This window comes from Megalopta genalis, chromosome 2 (assembly GCF_051020955.1).
Source record: "Megalopta genalis isolate 19385.01 chromosome 2, iyMegGena1_principal, whole genome shotgun sequence".
Classification (NCBI taxonomy): domain Eukaryota; kingdom Metazoa; phylum Arthropoda; class Insecta; order Hymenoptera; family Halictidae; genus Megalopta; species Megalopta genalis.
The window spans coordinates 14,301,326-14,316,415 of NC_135014.1; the positions used below are offsets into that span (position 1 = coordinate 14,301,326).

Genomic DNA, 15,090 nt, shown 5'->3' on the forward strand with positions numbered 1-15,090 from the left:
CATCTTTTATCCGGTGGTTGATAACAGTTGTGGCGTAGGTTTCGGTTCTGGGAACTGTTATCATCAGACTGCGGATGTTCGCGCGAAATCGTCTTGAATTGAAAATGAGAATTGATTGCGAGATGCAGAAACTACGTGAACGTTCGTTTCTTTTTCTTAATAAATGTAATTAGTTGATAATGATGCAATATAATATTATGAAATTGTTCAAATGTTTTTACTATTTTCCATTCGATCTATGCTTTTGATACTGTTCTGACAAAAATTCGCAGTCTTGTTATCATGAGACCGCGAATTTTTACGCGAAATGATATTCGAACGGTTTGATTACAAGATGCAGGAGTTAGACTCATTTAGACTCATTTTAATGAGCTGAGAACAATGCAAAACGATACTCTGAAATTCTTGAAATGTTTAAATGGTTTCGTATTCGAACCACCAATTTCCATCGTAAATGCATAAAATCCGTAGTCTGGTTATCATAACTGTCTTATATTATATTATCTTATATTATCTTATATTTTCTTTCAGCTTGGATGAACATTGCCATCGTGTTCGCGGACACGATCCACTATGAATAATATAAAAGAAGAAAGTTAACCTTGAAAGTTCGAGAACTATGCTATACGCAAAAAGGTGATTACCCCGTCACCTCCTCCCGCGAAGCTCGACAACTTTCGCGTTTAACAATTTTTAATTAAATGCATAATTTAAAAGTTATACGGGGGGGGGGCGTGCAAGTTATACGACTCACCCTGTACATTGCGCATGATAAATAAGGAAGCGCGACCGGGGTTGCGGATCAAGAAGCTCGAAGCTCGAGCGAGTTCTAGGGCGCGGAAGGTTCGCGACGGCAATATTCCGAGCGAGTACTTCCGACGACGGCAAGAGAAGTCCCCTTTTTTTTTCTTTTTTTATTGAGAACCACGCAGTCCGTAATCGATCGCGAGCCAGCGTTCATCCGCTCGAGTGCACTCCGCGTTTAAGAGAAGGACACAATAGGGGCAGAGTCGCCGCAAAAATAGAGACAGAAGCCGCACCGGCTGCGGAAGATAAGTTTGGAATATTCCTTCCGGAAGTCGGATGGCTCCGGGTATCGCGAGACATCGTACCCTTTCCGTTTTCTGTTTTCTCCGGGGCGGCGGGATCGGTTCCGTCCGGGAGCGGGCGCGATCGCGCGCCGAATCCGCAGCCGCGACGACAGAAAATGCTTTCGCAGCGAATCTCGGCGGGCGCCCCCGTTTGCTTCGATCCCTTTTGTCCCGATGAAATATGGCGACGCGGCGTGGCGGCGTTTCTACACCGTGCCGAGCACGCCGAGCGCCGCAGACCTTGTAAGCCCCGGTAATTGAATAGAATCTACAACGCGGCCCGCGTCTACAAATAGAATCCCGCGATTAGATTAATTACTCGTTCCCGTTACGTTTCCCTGTAATAACGGCCACCTCGTTCTCCGAGGAGTTCACGGTGTGCCCGGTTGATCGTTTACACCGGATTGCTTACGGTAAACGCGCATAGCAATTGCACGCGAACCTGCGCGCACCCCTACAAGTACCCGATACAGATTCACGATTGTCGAGTCGATCCGGCGTCGAGCGTTTTCCCTTCGATCGTTAATGGCGTTAGGAACGGAATCGCGTAACTAACAGAAGTGGATACTGAAATCAATTTCGGGCTCCCGCCGGGGTACATCGATTTCTACACGCGTTCCTATATTTATATTGAGTACGAAATACACCCGGAATTTCTCATTCTAAAGTCCAACGGTACAGAGTCGGGGTTAGAATTTCCCTTAGGGGACCAAAATTTGTCGACTTTGCGACGTATATTTCCATAGATATCGACAAGGAAACGCCGAAAATGCAAGTTTTAAAGCGCGGAACTCATTGGTTTCAAAGTTATACGACTTCAGCGTTTTTGACAGGTTAGCGTGCCGCCATGTTGACAGTTTCCTGACATCGGCCACTGAGCGGCACCGAGAGGCGCCGTTATATTTGTTACTCGGTCCAGAGTCGCTAATATATAGTGTCCCAAAAATGTCTCGCAATCCGGAAACGAGGGGTTCCCGAGGTAATTTAAAGTGACATTTTCCTTAGCGAAAATGCAATCTATGGCTTTGCTTACGAGTTATTAACGAGAAACACTGAAGCCCAGTCCCGCTCATTCGGTCGGCCGCCTGGCGTCAGCCGAGCTCGCTTTTCATTGGCTAGTGTTCGCAGGAGCGAAGCGGCCGAACCAGTGAGCGGAGCCGGGCTTCGACCGCTCGTTGGCCCGGCCGCATTGCGTCAGCCAAGCTCATCTTACATTGGCCAGTGTTTTTCGTTGATAACTCGAAAACAAAGCAACGGATCGCATTTTCGCTAAGGAAGAAGTTACTCTAAATGACCTCAGAACGCCCTATTTCCGGATTGCGAGACTTTTTTTAGGATACCCTCTATATAACTATAAATATTATAATAGCATAAATTGAGGTGCGAACAATCTCGTTTTCTTCTTTTAAATTACTTCGTTACATTTGCTTCTGGCCTAAATACTTATCGCCAGGCGTTGTAGACTCCTAACGTTAACCAATTATTCGTAATCTTTTGTTTGTCATCCAAAGGGATTTCTTTCCGCGAATGAATAAATATCAAATAAATATCAAATTCCGGGTACTCTTTCTTCATATTATATCAAGTCGAGTCATGAATAACTTCCGATGCAGCTAGGTAGAATCTATTGTTCTCATCTATCCACTATGATATAATATATATTATATTATTATAATATATATATATATATTATTTTCTTTAATTCTATTATTATATTATTATATTATTATATTTTAATATTATTATTATATTTTCTCTAATTCTAATATTATATTATTATATATATTATTAACCTGGACAAACGAGTTTTTGCTTTCACGAAATAAATAAGGGTTCAAAATAAATAAAATGAAAAATAAAACGAAAAGAATGAATAACCTAATATTTGTCCAACTTATGCCCGCATCTCCCGAAACTCACCGAATTTATTTGGGATAACGTCCGGATCGGTTTCCACGGTCTGTTGCGTGTTCTGCAGAGGATACTGTTGCGGCGGCAGTTCGCTGAGCTCCGCTGGTTTTTCGTGTCTCGGTTTCGACACCCTGTCCCGGCGCACCCGCACCGCCACCACCAGGATGATCAGCACCATGGTGACCAGAGCGCCAACCACCACACCGATCAGGGGCGAGAGCACGATCCCGTCGTCTTGTCCTTGAACAAACATAAATTCCGGGACGATTAGTGGCGCAGACTAACGGGTTGCTGGCGGGGCTCTCACAGCTCGGAGGCCGCGCGACGCTTAAACGACCTGCGTAATTAACAAATTCCGCTCGGTCGCGCAGTTTCAGTCAGCGCCCGATGAAATTTACGAGGACCTGGGGATTGACAAATGAACAACGGCAATTTATTTAAAATTATCACCGGCGATAATTAAACGATGCACGGGACCTGTAATAATCGCGCGGCCGATCGACTCCGCGAATAAATCGTAATATGTCCGTGCATTATTAAGCAGGTAATCGCGGGGACCGTCGAAATGGCGCGATAATAATCATTATGAACCGGCCCGACAAGCTTTTCGAGTTGGCGACTCCGCCGGGCGTTCGCGTGCCACGGTATAAAATCACCGGCGAGCATGAGCCACGCCGCCGCCAAATCCCTGTCGGGCAATTAGGCGGGCCAGACTTTCTTGCGGTTGCTCTTCTTGTCCGCTGCTTTGCGGTTTCTTGTTGCACGCCCGCCAAGAAATCGATCGGGAAACGCGGTCATTGAAAATACAACAGTTTCGCGGATCTTTCGTTCGACGCACAGAAACGACCAAATTTTAGCGCAAAAGGACTAAGGCGAAACGGAAGAAAGAAATTGGTAAACTGCACTGTGCTTGCAAATCTTTTCTTGAGCGACGTCTCGCGCATCGCGGTCCATCGGTAGAAATACGATTGGACTTCGATTCGTCCTAGAATAATACTACTTTACCAATCCTGATTTGACCAATGTTTATGATTCTTAGCAGATGCAAATCTCATTTGATAATGTCTTCATTGAAAATGTTCCAACTGTCTTCTAACTGGTCCAGAATTGATTTGTTTATCATTGCTTAACAATCGTGTTTTCAATCTGTTTCAAATGAAATTTAAAACGTATCATTTAATATCATTTAATTACTATTTAATAGAATCATAATTATAGTCTGCAGAGATTTATGATATTACGGTTATCTTATAATACCTAGCCTCTGTATTTTCTCTTCTTTTTTGTGATTTCATAACTAATGGGCAACTTCCCGTGTATATTTAATAAATAAATTATAGGAATAATTAGACTGAAGTTTCTGAAACATTTGTGTGAATGAAAAAATGTATGAATTTTGAAAAAATCCACTTCCTAAAAACATTTAATATTTGTGAAACTGACAATAAGATTTTGATAAGAAGTATATAATTTATAAGATTCTATTAAAGATTCTATTAAATATATCTATAAAGAAATTTAAAAAGAACTTAAATTTTTAAAAAGATATTAACACCTCTGTCGCACACATAGTGTGTTGGAAAAATACGAAACATGCATCTATGTATAGATTTCAAAAGGAAACAAACGTAACAGTTATAGAACGTGTTGTTTGCACGCAACGTGTCTTATTGTTAGACATTTTATGACACCGACATTTTATGACTGGGCTCCTCGGCCACCCCGTAGGGACCGTGCCAAGTCATAAATCCGTTGAAGGATGGGGCGCATCGTCTACCAGATTGTCAGGTGACCTTAGTCTAAAGCAGGGTTGTCAAACTCAAAAGCTATAACTTGGGCCAAATAAACAATGCTTAACTTTAGGTGGGCCGCAAAAAAGAAATCAATGTTCATAGAAACAAATACTTTTATTTCGACTAGTACATTGTACTCAACACATATATAAAGTTAAATTATTGTTTACGTCCTGATGCTTGACATCTCTCGCAAAAATGTTCATCTCGGGCCGCGAGTTTGTGACGCCCCTGGTCTAAAGGCTAGAGCCTAAACTTTTAAACCGGAAACTTTAATCCTGAAATTTGAATTTCCGCGGAGGCGCGTCGGTCTACGCGGGAAATCGGAGGTTGAATTTCCGAAGGAATTAGTTGGGCAAACTGTGCGGTAGCTAACGGGTTCCGGGTGGCAAGGCGAAGTATCGGGAAGCTCGTGGAGCGGTTGCGAACGATCCGATTCCCCCGCAGTGCGCGGAGTTGTCGAAACGCTTGTCCTTTGATCCGGCAAGGGTTCGTTAACTGTGTAACGGCGCGGTATAAACGATGCGTGGAAAATGCCGGAAAACACTCGGCGCCCGGTATAATCGGGTTTCGGGAATGTTCTCGAGTTCCCCCCTTCAGCTTCCACCTAATTTGAAGCAACGCGAGAAAGCGCGGGGCAAACGTACGTGCATACGTCTCCATTCTTGTTTCGCGTCGACTCGAGTGTTTTCTCCCTCTGTGTCTCTCCGGTCCTCTTTCTCCCCTCTGTCCCTCTCTCTTTCTCCCTCGGCACCCTTCCGTGTGTATTAAATACCGCGCGTACACAAGGGAGCGCACGCGAGCTCGGGCCAGCCCTTTTTCCCGCTTTGTCGCATTCAGACCGAAGCAGACCGGAATCCGTCGCAAAGCCGGCGAGCGCGAAGAAACGCAAATTAGAACGAAGGATTAACCACGGCGTGGGCGCGACGCAGCGCCGAGACAACGACTACTTTACAACCCTCCACGGTTATTTACCGTCTCCCATTTTTTCCCCTCCTACCCCGCCCCGGCGAACCGTGCTATCAAACGATTCTGCAAATAGTCGGTCGCGCGAGTAAAGTTCCCCGCACTGTTGACTATCCAATTGCGGTTGATCTTCGGTCGATCGGAATACCCCGGCCCAGCACGCGATCTCTGAAAGATCGACCCTTTTGTCTGTCGCCTGTGTTAACAGTAGAAGGGTTCAGCAGTCGTGCGTGGTCCAAGATTCGTTCGGTTTTTCCGCAATTTTGGATGTTCGTGGACCAGCCGATATCTATTTCTGTGGCTGCAAGCAAGAACGCCGCAGTCTCTAAAATTGCATAATTTCTTTCGGTCTATAGAATTTGTTCTCGCGTCTCGTTTTGCCTCTTAACACGCGCCTTTAACATTATTTTTAGCGAATCTTTCTTGTTTTTTGTTTCAAAGAAACAGACGAGCCGGAATCATGGCAACAATTAGATCATCCTTTCGATACGCGCTTGCCAACGAGGCTCCGTACTACCATCGATTTTCACTAGTTCTTGTCGTAACAATTTGTAAATATTGTTGGAAGAGTAACAAATGTACAGGTTGTCCAGAAACGTTGGGATCAAACTTATACTAGCTGTTACTCGGGTCGAATAGATGCAAGAAGTTAGATTATAGATGAAAAAGTCCCAATTTTTTGGGAAAAGCAATGTCGTTTTTTTACATTAGATTCAAACGGATCAATTTTTAACTAGTTCTTATTTTCAATCAATGATGTAATCACCCTCGTTATCAACAACCTTTCGCCATCTAGTGAGCAAATTTTCAATGCCGAATCGATAAAAATCACTTGGTTTTTGAGAAAAATATCTGGAGATCACATTTTGGACATCATCCAAATTTTCAAATTTCTTGCCACTTAGAAAATGTTGCAACCATTGGAATAAATGGAAATATGATGGCGCAATATTCGGCGAGTATGGTGCGTGAGCCAATGCCTCCCACCCTAATTCATTAATTTTATTCATGGTTCGTCGCCGAAGCAATAAGTTGCATGCGGTGGATCGGTTAGCTTTGTTTTCTTCGGACAGATTTTATGCGGCACCCAAACATCCGCTCTGCTTACTTTACCAATCTGCTACAAATGTTCTTGGATGATCGACCAAGGTTGGTTAAGAGTGTTTGACAGTTCCTCAATTGTCTGACACGGACTTGCTTCCACTTTCGCCCTTAACATGTCATTGTCTAAAGTTGTTGGTCTTCCTGACCGATACGAATCTCTCGGAAAGATCAAAATTACCGAATTTGAACATAGAAAACCACCTCCGGCATTTTCGAACGTCTGATGCGCTTGGATAAACATCGCAAATGTTTTTGGTAGCAACTGTTGCGTTGCTACCCTTGTGAAACTCAAAAAGCATGCCGGATATGTACTTCTTCTGGTATTTGGCTGGCCATTTCACCATAAATAGCAAAAATAATTTAAGATTTAATTATTTACAAGAAAACAAGTCACTTTAACCTTAAAATGTCTTTGGCACGACTGAGAAGTACACGATGAGCTTGATAAACGACAAGCGAATATCGACATGCACGGAAACGACATTACTTTGCGGTCCGCCGGGGCAAGAAGTTGCATAGTCTCTTTACAGAAAAATACCAAAAGAATCACGTCTTTGACTGGAACACGCCGTTTAGGCGGGTTCCTCTTGTACCCGTGTCCGATGCTTTCGTCTCGAAGTTGCAGCGCCGGGGACAGGAAAGCGGAAGCGTGTCGCGTGGCGCACGCGCGCGTAATAATCAGCGGAAATTCTGGAAAAACGGGGTAGTTTCGCCCCTGGTCAAGTCCTCTGTGATGCGGTCGCGGGCTCGAGGAGTCGTGAATTAAAAAGGCTCGCCGGGGAAAGCTAACGAGCAGCGCGCCGGCCCCGGCTCCGCTGTCCCACTTAAATTGCCGTGCGAGTGCGAGTGGCGCGCAGCTGGCCGGCTCGCACTGCAAGAAAACAGTTTTGTTAATTATCCGACGAAAGCAGCAGGCCCGATCCCACGCTCGGCCACTATCGACTGAAACTGGCGCGCCGAGCCGAGCCAAGCCCGAACCAGCCAAGAATTAACCCGAATCTTGAATAAATCGCGACCAAGAATCGCCCCGGCCGTGTTATTGCACGTCGGAATTCAAACTTCGAAATAACTTCTCGGGCTTTTAGCGCCGACCACGCTTCAGCTTCTCCGTGTAGATATTTCCCCGGCAGTTTTTTCTCTCGAATTTCCGGTAAACACTGTTTCGATCCGGAGCCGTTTCCGGCTACGTTCGTGCCAGCACCGTTTATCGTTCCCTTCGAGGACAGGCTTTGCCTCGACGTTCTCTGTGCCTCTTTTGGCCCTTCTCGGCCGGATTATTTTCGATCCGCTTGGAAAGTTGCTCGTATCGCGAGATAACTGCGAGCCTAAAACTGATTGGACTTCTTTGGACTAGAGGCCAACGAAAGATGATGCAGTGTTCAGGCGTAGCAGGGCTCCAAAATTTTGCTATCGACCTAGGTGGACCAATTACTGAGATTAGTGGGATTGATTTCCGGGCAGATCACAAAAATCCCGAAAATGAATTCTACTAGTCTCAGTAACTGGTCCAAAATTTTGCTATCGACCTAGAGGGACCAGTTACTGAGACTAGTGGGATGGATTTCCGGACAGATCCCAAAAATCAGGAAAACCAATTATTCTACTAGTCTCAGTAACTGGTCCAAAATTTTGCTATCCACCTAGAGGGACCAGTTACCGAGACTAGTGGGATGGATTTCCGGACAGATCCCAAAAATCAGGAAAACAAATTATTCTACTAGTCTCAGTAACTGGTCCAAAATTTTGCTATCGACCTAGGTGGACCAGTTACTGAGACTAGTGGGATGGATTTCCGGACAGATGACAAAAATCCCGAAAATGAATTCTACTAGTCACAGTAACTGGTCCAAAATTTTGCTATCCACCTAGAGGGACCAGTTACCGAGACTAGTGGAATTCATTTTCGGGACATATTGGAAAAATCCAGAAAACCAATTCCACTAATACTCTTTATGGATGAATTGTGTGACAGTATGTCACCAGCATGCCTTCACCAACCTCCTGCCAATTTGCCACAAAGCTGACAAAATCTGCCGGCGACAAGGCGACAAGTTTTTTAAACGAAAACTGCGGCCGTCGAAGTGTTAAGATTCGGCGCGTAGCGTCGAATGTTCACGAATCTGTTGTTAACACCTTCTACGAGGGCAGGGGCGGGTCGAGACGGTGCTCAGTTTCAATAAGGATCGCGGCAAGCCAGCTTTCAGCTCGGATCCGCGGGGCGTGCTGTAAGGCACACGTCGAGCGTAATGGCGCGCGTGCGACCGAACGTTCCTCAGATTACGGCCAGACACGGAACGGAACGATAGAGGCGCGGGGCTGCGCGCCCGTTGGATGAAGAAGGGCGGCGAGGGAAGGCAGGAAGCAAGGGCACCGGTGCCTAGGGTGGCTGATTAAACCATGGGTTTTATGGGCATTACGCGTCCCAGCGAAATGCCTTGCCGCGTCTAAGTACACGCACACAGCCGCCTGACCGCAATCTATTTACATGCATACATAAACACACCTGTATTATGCAGGACCCGTACAAGGGACGATAGTTGTACGTACGCGAACACGCGCCGCGTACGTCCGATTCTCGCCCCAATTCCCAGCCGGCCTTGTCGGCCAATCCCGCCAGCCCCGCAAGAACCGACGAGAACTTGAAAATCAGACGAGAGGCCGACGAGTCCACGCTTTTAAAAACTAACGTGGACTGCACGGTCCGATAAACGAACTGGAACGCCAGGTAAGTGTCGGATCGCACGAGTTGTACGCATGTAGTATCGTATTTTTTAGGGGGATGTTTTCAGAAGAATCTGGATATAAGAAACTGCAGCTTGAAGAGAATGTATTTAAAGGAATTTATACGAACCAACAGCTGTAAAAATAAAGCTACACGGAATTTGTTTCTATAGTAACCTAAAAGTGTCAACTACCAAATCTGACAACAACAAAAATATAACCTTAACAGAAGAACGACGATACAAACGTAACACTGTCTACTGGTGCACACCGAAATTACTTTCTTCCCAACCCAATATAACTTTTGAACCAATGGAGTTCCGCACATTGAAATTTTCGCTGTTTTCTCGTCCATATCTACGGGAATATACCATAATAAATAAACAAACGTTGCTCCGCCTAAGGTAAAGTCTCGCATTTATTTAAATTTTAAATAATCTGGAACGGGGACCGGCTTCGGTTTGGAAGCCCGCTGAATGTGGTTGCCGGCTGTTCGCGGAATCCGGAAACACGACAACTCTTACGAGGGGGGAAAAAGGAGCAGAAAAGAAGCGGGGAACATAGGGAGCATCTTTGGAACGAATCCCGTGTTTTATCGGGCGGGTGTAGCGCGCTATCGTCCCAGACACCCTCGCGAGGATCCACGGATGGATCGTGCAGGGGGATCTAGCGAGTCCGGGGAAGCGTCGTCGGAATATACGAGCCGCCTTGGCCCGTGAGTGACAGGAAAGTCCTCGAGATGGGCGTAAAAGTTCTCGTAGAAGCACCGCGTCGCGTCTCGTCTCGTCGCGTCGCGCCGCGCCGCGCACCGAGTCAAGACGGTTTTAGTCGGGAAGCTAGATGGATAGATAGATTTATTGGAGCCGGTACCACGTGTCCCTAGGGCGGGGGGATGAGAGGGCAGGGAGCGAGAGATGATAATAATTCCGGGAAAGACAGCGGCGCCGCGCGAGTGCGGCGCGACGCGGCGGCGTGCCGGCAATAAGAGCGCGATAAATTTGCTCGGGCGATATTACCGATACAAATAATCTCGATGATGCCAGCGGCGCAGGAAACACGCCCGGGCAGACACCGCGCCGTTAGCTGGCACGTTGTAACGATAATTCTCCGATTAATTACCGCGATTTAGCTGTGCGCGGGCCCCGTCACCGTCGCTCGCGACCGTATATTCTTCGAGAGCGGCGACGGTTTCTCGTTAAAGTTGCACGGGGAGCCTCTTCCCTGCTGGAACAACGGGGAAATATATTCGACGCGACGCGTTTCACGACGCCCAGACGGTATTCCCCTAAATCAGCTAGATAGTTGCTCACCCCCGCGCCCCTGCCGCACCCAATGGTCGTCAACCTGTCGCGATTTTTTCATTCGGGGTCGCTGGACTGCCGATCTTCCGGCAGTTTCCACTTCTCTGGACCAGGGGTTCTTGGATTTCGCGATTTCGGGGACCCCTTCGGTACGGGCCACATTTTACGCGTGCCGACAACCCGTTGTCCACAGCGACGCACGCTTTACACACACGCAGTTTCGTCCGCGAAGGGTCGATACGTGAAAATATTATATTATAGCGTAATGCTGCCGCGTATTTATTTTTCATCGCACGAATTGAGCCGTTTATTTTGAAAGTGGCGGTTATCTCAGGATACTGATATTTTTCTCAGTATAAATAATTTCGTACAAACATTAAAAAATCACCACTTTTCGTTATGCCACTTCCAAAATAAACGGCTCAATTGTTACAATCCCACGTTTTGTATAGACTGTTTGCCGGACGTTTCCCGGACGTCCGTCTTGCGAGAATTTTAACTGCCGAGAGAATTTTATCAAAAATTCAAGCCCGAGCCAAGACTAGAAATTAAATATCCCGTTACAGAGTTTCCGGCTGTAAGTTTTATAATTCTGGGCTGAAATATTAATTTGTCCGAAACCAAATATATATTCATATGTCCTTCATAACCAACGTAATGAAACTTTCATCGCGAGTGCAATTAATATTAATATTACGTTATATGCGAAATGTATCCTGTGCATGGTTAGTGCAGCGAACTCTCAGTCTCTGCATCCGAGACCCCGCCAGAGTCGTCTCGCCTGGCATTAATTACCCTGTAACACGTTTGATTCGTTCCATCTTTTATCCGATCCATATTAAACAAAATGCAGAATTAATGCGAGCCACGTTATCCTGTTAAAGTAGTCCGAAATTAGTAAATCATGCTATCTTGAAACTGTATTAGGCAAATGGATTCACATTTGGCCTGCAGTGTCACGCATACGTGGATGACGGTATTATTTGCACAGATTCGCCAGTCTATGATACCTTTCAAACTTTATTAGCATTCACAAAACGTAAGAATGACGGAAATGTAATTGATGTCATACAACTTGATTTTTCAATTTTAACTTGCTTCAATAAAATACTTTATTGAATCGTGTTAGTTTAACCAATTGCATTATGATTTCCTTTATAATTACGTTAATTAGTACTTCTTTGTAGTTAAAAAAATTCTTATACGAGAAAGAAAATTTATATTTATTGTATGCCAGTCTTCGTTTTAATACTTAGATAATGATAATTGAGGAGAGGAATTATTTAATTTAATTTATTTAGCATAAACGTGCCAGATGCCCTTTTAATTTTTCTACAAAGTTTTACACAATAATAATGATAATATTAACAATAATAACAAAACAAGATAAGAATAAAAATGAGAAAGAAGAACAATATGATCGATATACCGTGGATTCTCGTGCAAAATAAAAATGATCTAAGTTATTTGTAAGAAGTATAAATTCGATGAAAATATGTTTCATTTTTTAACAACAAAGCATGGTAACGAATCGAAAATAATGTAACAAAAGTCCTCAAATTCTCCCAACGTCTTTATCGTTCCCTGTTTCGTTTTTTCCTTTTCACAAATGCATCAAATCCACACATTACAATACCCAAAACAAACACAAACTAAGATTAAATCCCAGATTCAATTACGTTCGAAATCCACGTAATCGGCGCAAGTTGTCAAGACATTGCAGCAGAACAGTCGCAATGTTAAATTAATAAAACGATGCACTGTGTTAAATCGTAACCGGGGAGTTATCGCCAAAATCGAGGCGAATTCGACGGGGCCATTCCAGCATGACCTCGATGCGACTTTGGATGCTCGAAATTTGACTCGAGAAACTTGACTCAAGAGAAAAAACGTCGATGCGGAGAATGCTCTTTATTCGCTGCCGGAAAGTGATTGTTCCGAAACGACGCGTAACGGGGTGGTCGTGCGTGGGTCGTTTTCGTGAGCTCGAGGCCGTTAGGTTGAAGGGTGGAGGGTGGAGGGCGAAGCATCCCGTCCGCGTTCAAACAAATGGGTTTCTCCGAGCGGCGAAGGTAACCGCCCGGACGCAAACGGTCCCACGGTATTATGTCGGAGTCCACGGAAAGATTCCTCGTTCAAAGGCGGCGCGGTGCGGCGCGGCGGTCGCCGGGGTCGTCGGTTCGCCGCGCCGCACCCGCCCGGTCCTGTAATCACGACCAACCGTTTTCGCTTAATTCCGGACAGTATTTAGAGACGGGCTTAGAGGACTCGAGAATGGGTCGTTATGATACTTCCGGTTAGGCAACGACGCGGCTCGGCGCACACCGCACCGGTGTGGAGGCGGCCACCAGCGCCGCTGGCCAAACCGTTTGAGGAATTTCTACGCGCTCCGCTCCGCGCCGCGCCGCGCCGCGCCGCTTGAATTGCCGGATAACTAGTCACCGCGCGACGGTATAATCTACACCCGGAATATATTACGCGTCACAGAGAATATTTCTTAAGGTATTAGCGGTGACTCGCTCGCGCACACGGCGATAATAATCGTTTCACATCCGACGGGATCACCGCCACCCTCCTGTCGCTTTAATGGAATTTAAAGCAGCCCCACTCGCGACCGCCCTCCGCCGCGGAACGATCCCCGAGAAAAGATTCATCGCGTGGCTCGATCTCGGCCGCCTGTACAACGCGACAACCGATTCCCTCCGTTCTCCAGCACGATCGTACGGGATATCCGCGCGAAAACAACCGCCAGTTCTGAGTACACCCGCCAATTGGGATACGTTCGACGCTTCGGCTTACGATTTTGCTCCGTTGAAGGAGCTTGGCGAGGTTAACATGGTAATGACTAGACAGCGGATCTCTAGGCGAAATAAAGATAGCCGCCATCGTTTTTAGGGAACAGCAAGCACAGAGATATTTTCTTCTTTTGTGAATAATTTCAATAAGATCAATTTTTTAAATGTATTGTCACACCTTTCAATTCTTTTGGGGTTTTTGTTTCGAATGACAATTTCTGTCGTAAATGCATAAAGTACAATCTTTTTGTAACGATAAACTCGGAAGAGGTTACTTGATTTTTGAATCTACGGGTGTCCCAAAATTATGGTACTTCCAGGAAATGAGGGATTCCTGAGGCCATTCGAAGTAACTTTTTCCTTTACGAAAATGTTCTCCGAGGCATCGTTCACGAGTTATTAACAGAAAACAGTGACCAATGAGAGGCGAGCGCGGCTGGCGCAAGGCGACTGAGCCAACAAGCGAACGAAGCTCAGTTCCGCTCATTGGGACAGCTGTCCCGCGGCAGCCGATCTTGCCTCCCATTGGTCACTATTCTTCGTTAATAACTCGTAAACAAAGCCGCGGATTGCAATTTCGCTGAGGAAAAAGTTACTTCAAATGATCTCGCGAACACCTCATTTCCTGGAAATACCATAATTTTGAGACACCCTGCATGTACAGGTAGTGTCAAGAGTCACTCGCAATCGGGAAATGAAGGGTTCCTGAGGGTCATTCGAAGTAATTTTCTCCTTAGCGCAAATGCAATCCGCGGCTTTGTTTACGAGTTATTATATATTTATTATGTGTATAGTTTTTAATTAATTATAGTTATTATTAGTTATATAGTTTATATACTATAGTATAGTTATATAGTTTTAAGTAATTATACTTATTATATATTATTCATATAGTAATGATTAGACTGCGAATTTTATGCATTTATGAGAAAAATCAATGGATCAAATGCAAAATAGCAAAAAAGTTCATACAATTTGAAAATATTGTATCGCTGTCAACTACCTATTCATTACAATGATTAAGAAAAGATATAAATGTCTATGTAGTTTGTACATTTTGCAATTAATGAATACAATATTATTTATAACCGTATTTATAAGGCCCCGCACTGACTGATTTCAATACATTTCATGCTTCAGCTATCGTCAAAAGACACTAACGGTTCTGTTCTCTCGAGAAAACACGTGAAAATTTACCTTCAAACGACAGATCGGAAAGATATTATTCGTTTCAAACACTGCGACCTCAAATGCAATTGTGTGCTTTTAAAACTGATTCCCTATTTAATACCAGCTTCGACGAACCAGATCATAAAAATTGACGTTCGCAAAAATATTCCTGGCCTACTTGGGCCCTGTAATAATTTACTCTTGTCGCTAAAGTGACCCCGCGTGTGCACGAATTTAG

The 15,090-nt window shown here is 45.0% G+C and overlaps 1 protein-coding gene across 2 annotated transcripts in view; it reads right to left on the reverse strand.

Moving 5' to 3' along the window:
- Nucleotides 1-15,090, reverse strand: part of LOC117219237 (kin of IRRE-like protein 1) — a 690,910-nt gene that overhangs the window by 9,971 nt on the left and 665,849 nt on the right. For both annotated transcript variants that reach the window (XM_033468215.2, XM_033468214.2), the window contains one exon: nt 3,012-3,242. In XM_033468215.2, coding sequence (XP_033324106.2) covers nt 3,012-3,242 — 231 coding nt within the window. The remainder of the gene's footprint in view (nt 1-3,011; nt 3,243-15,090) is intronic.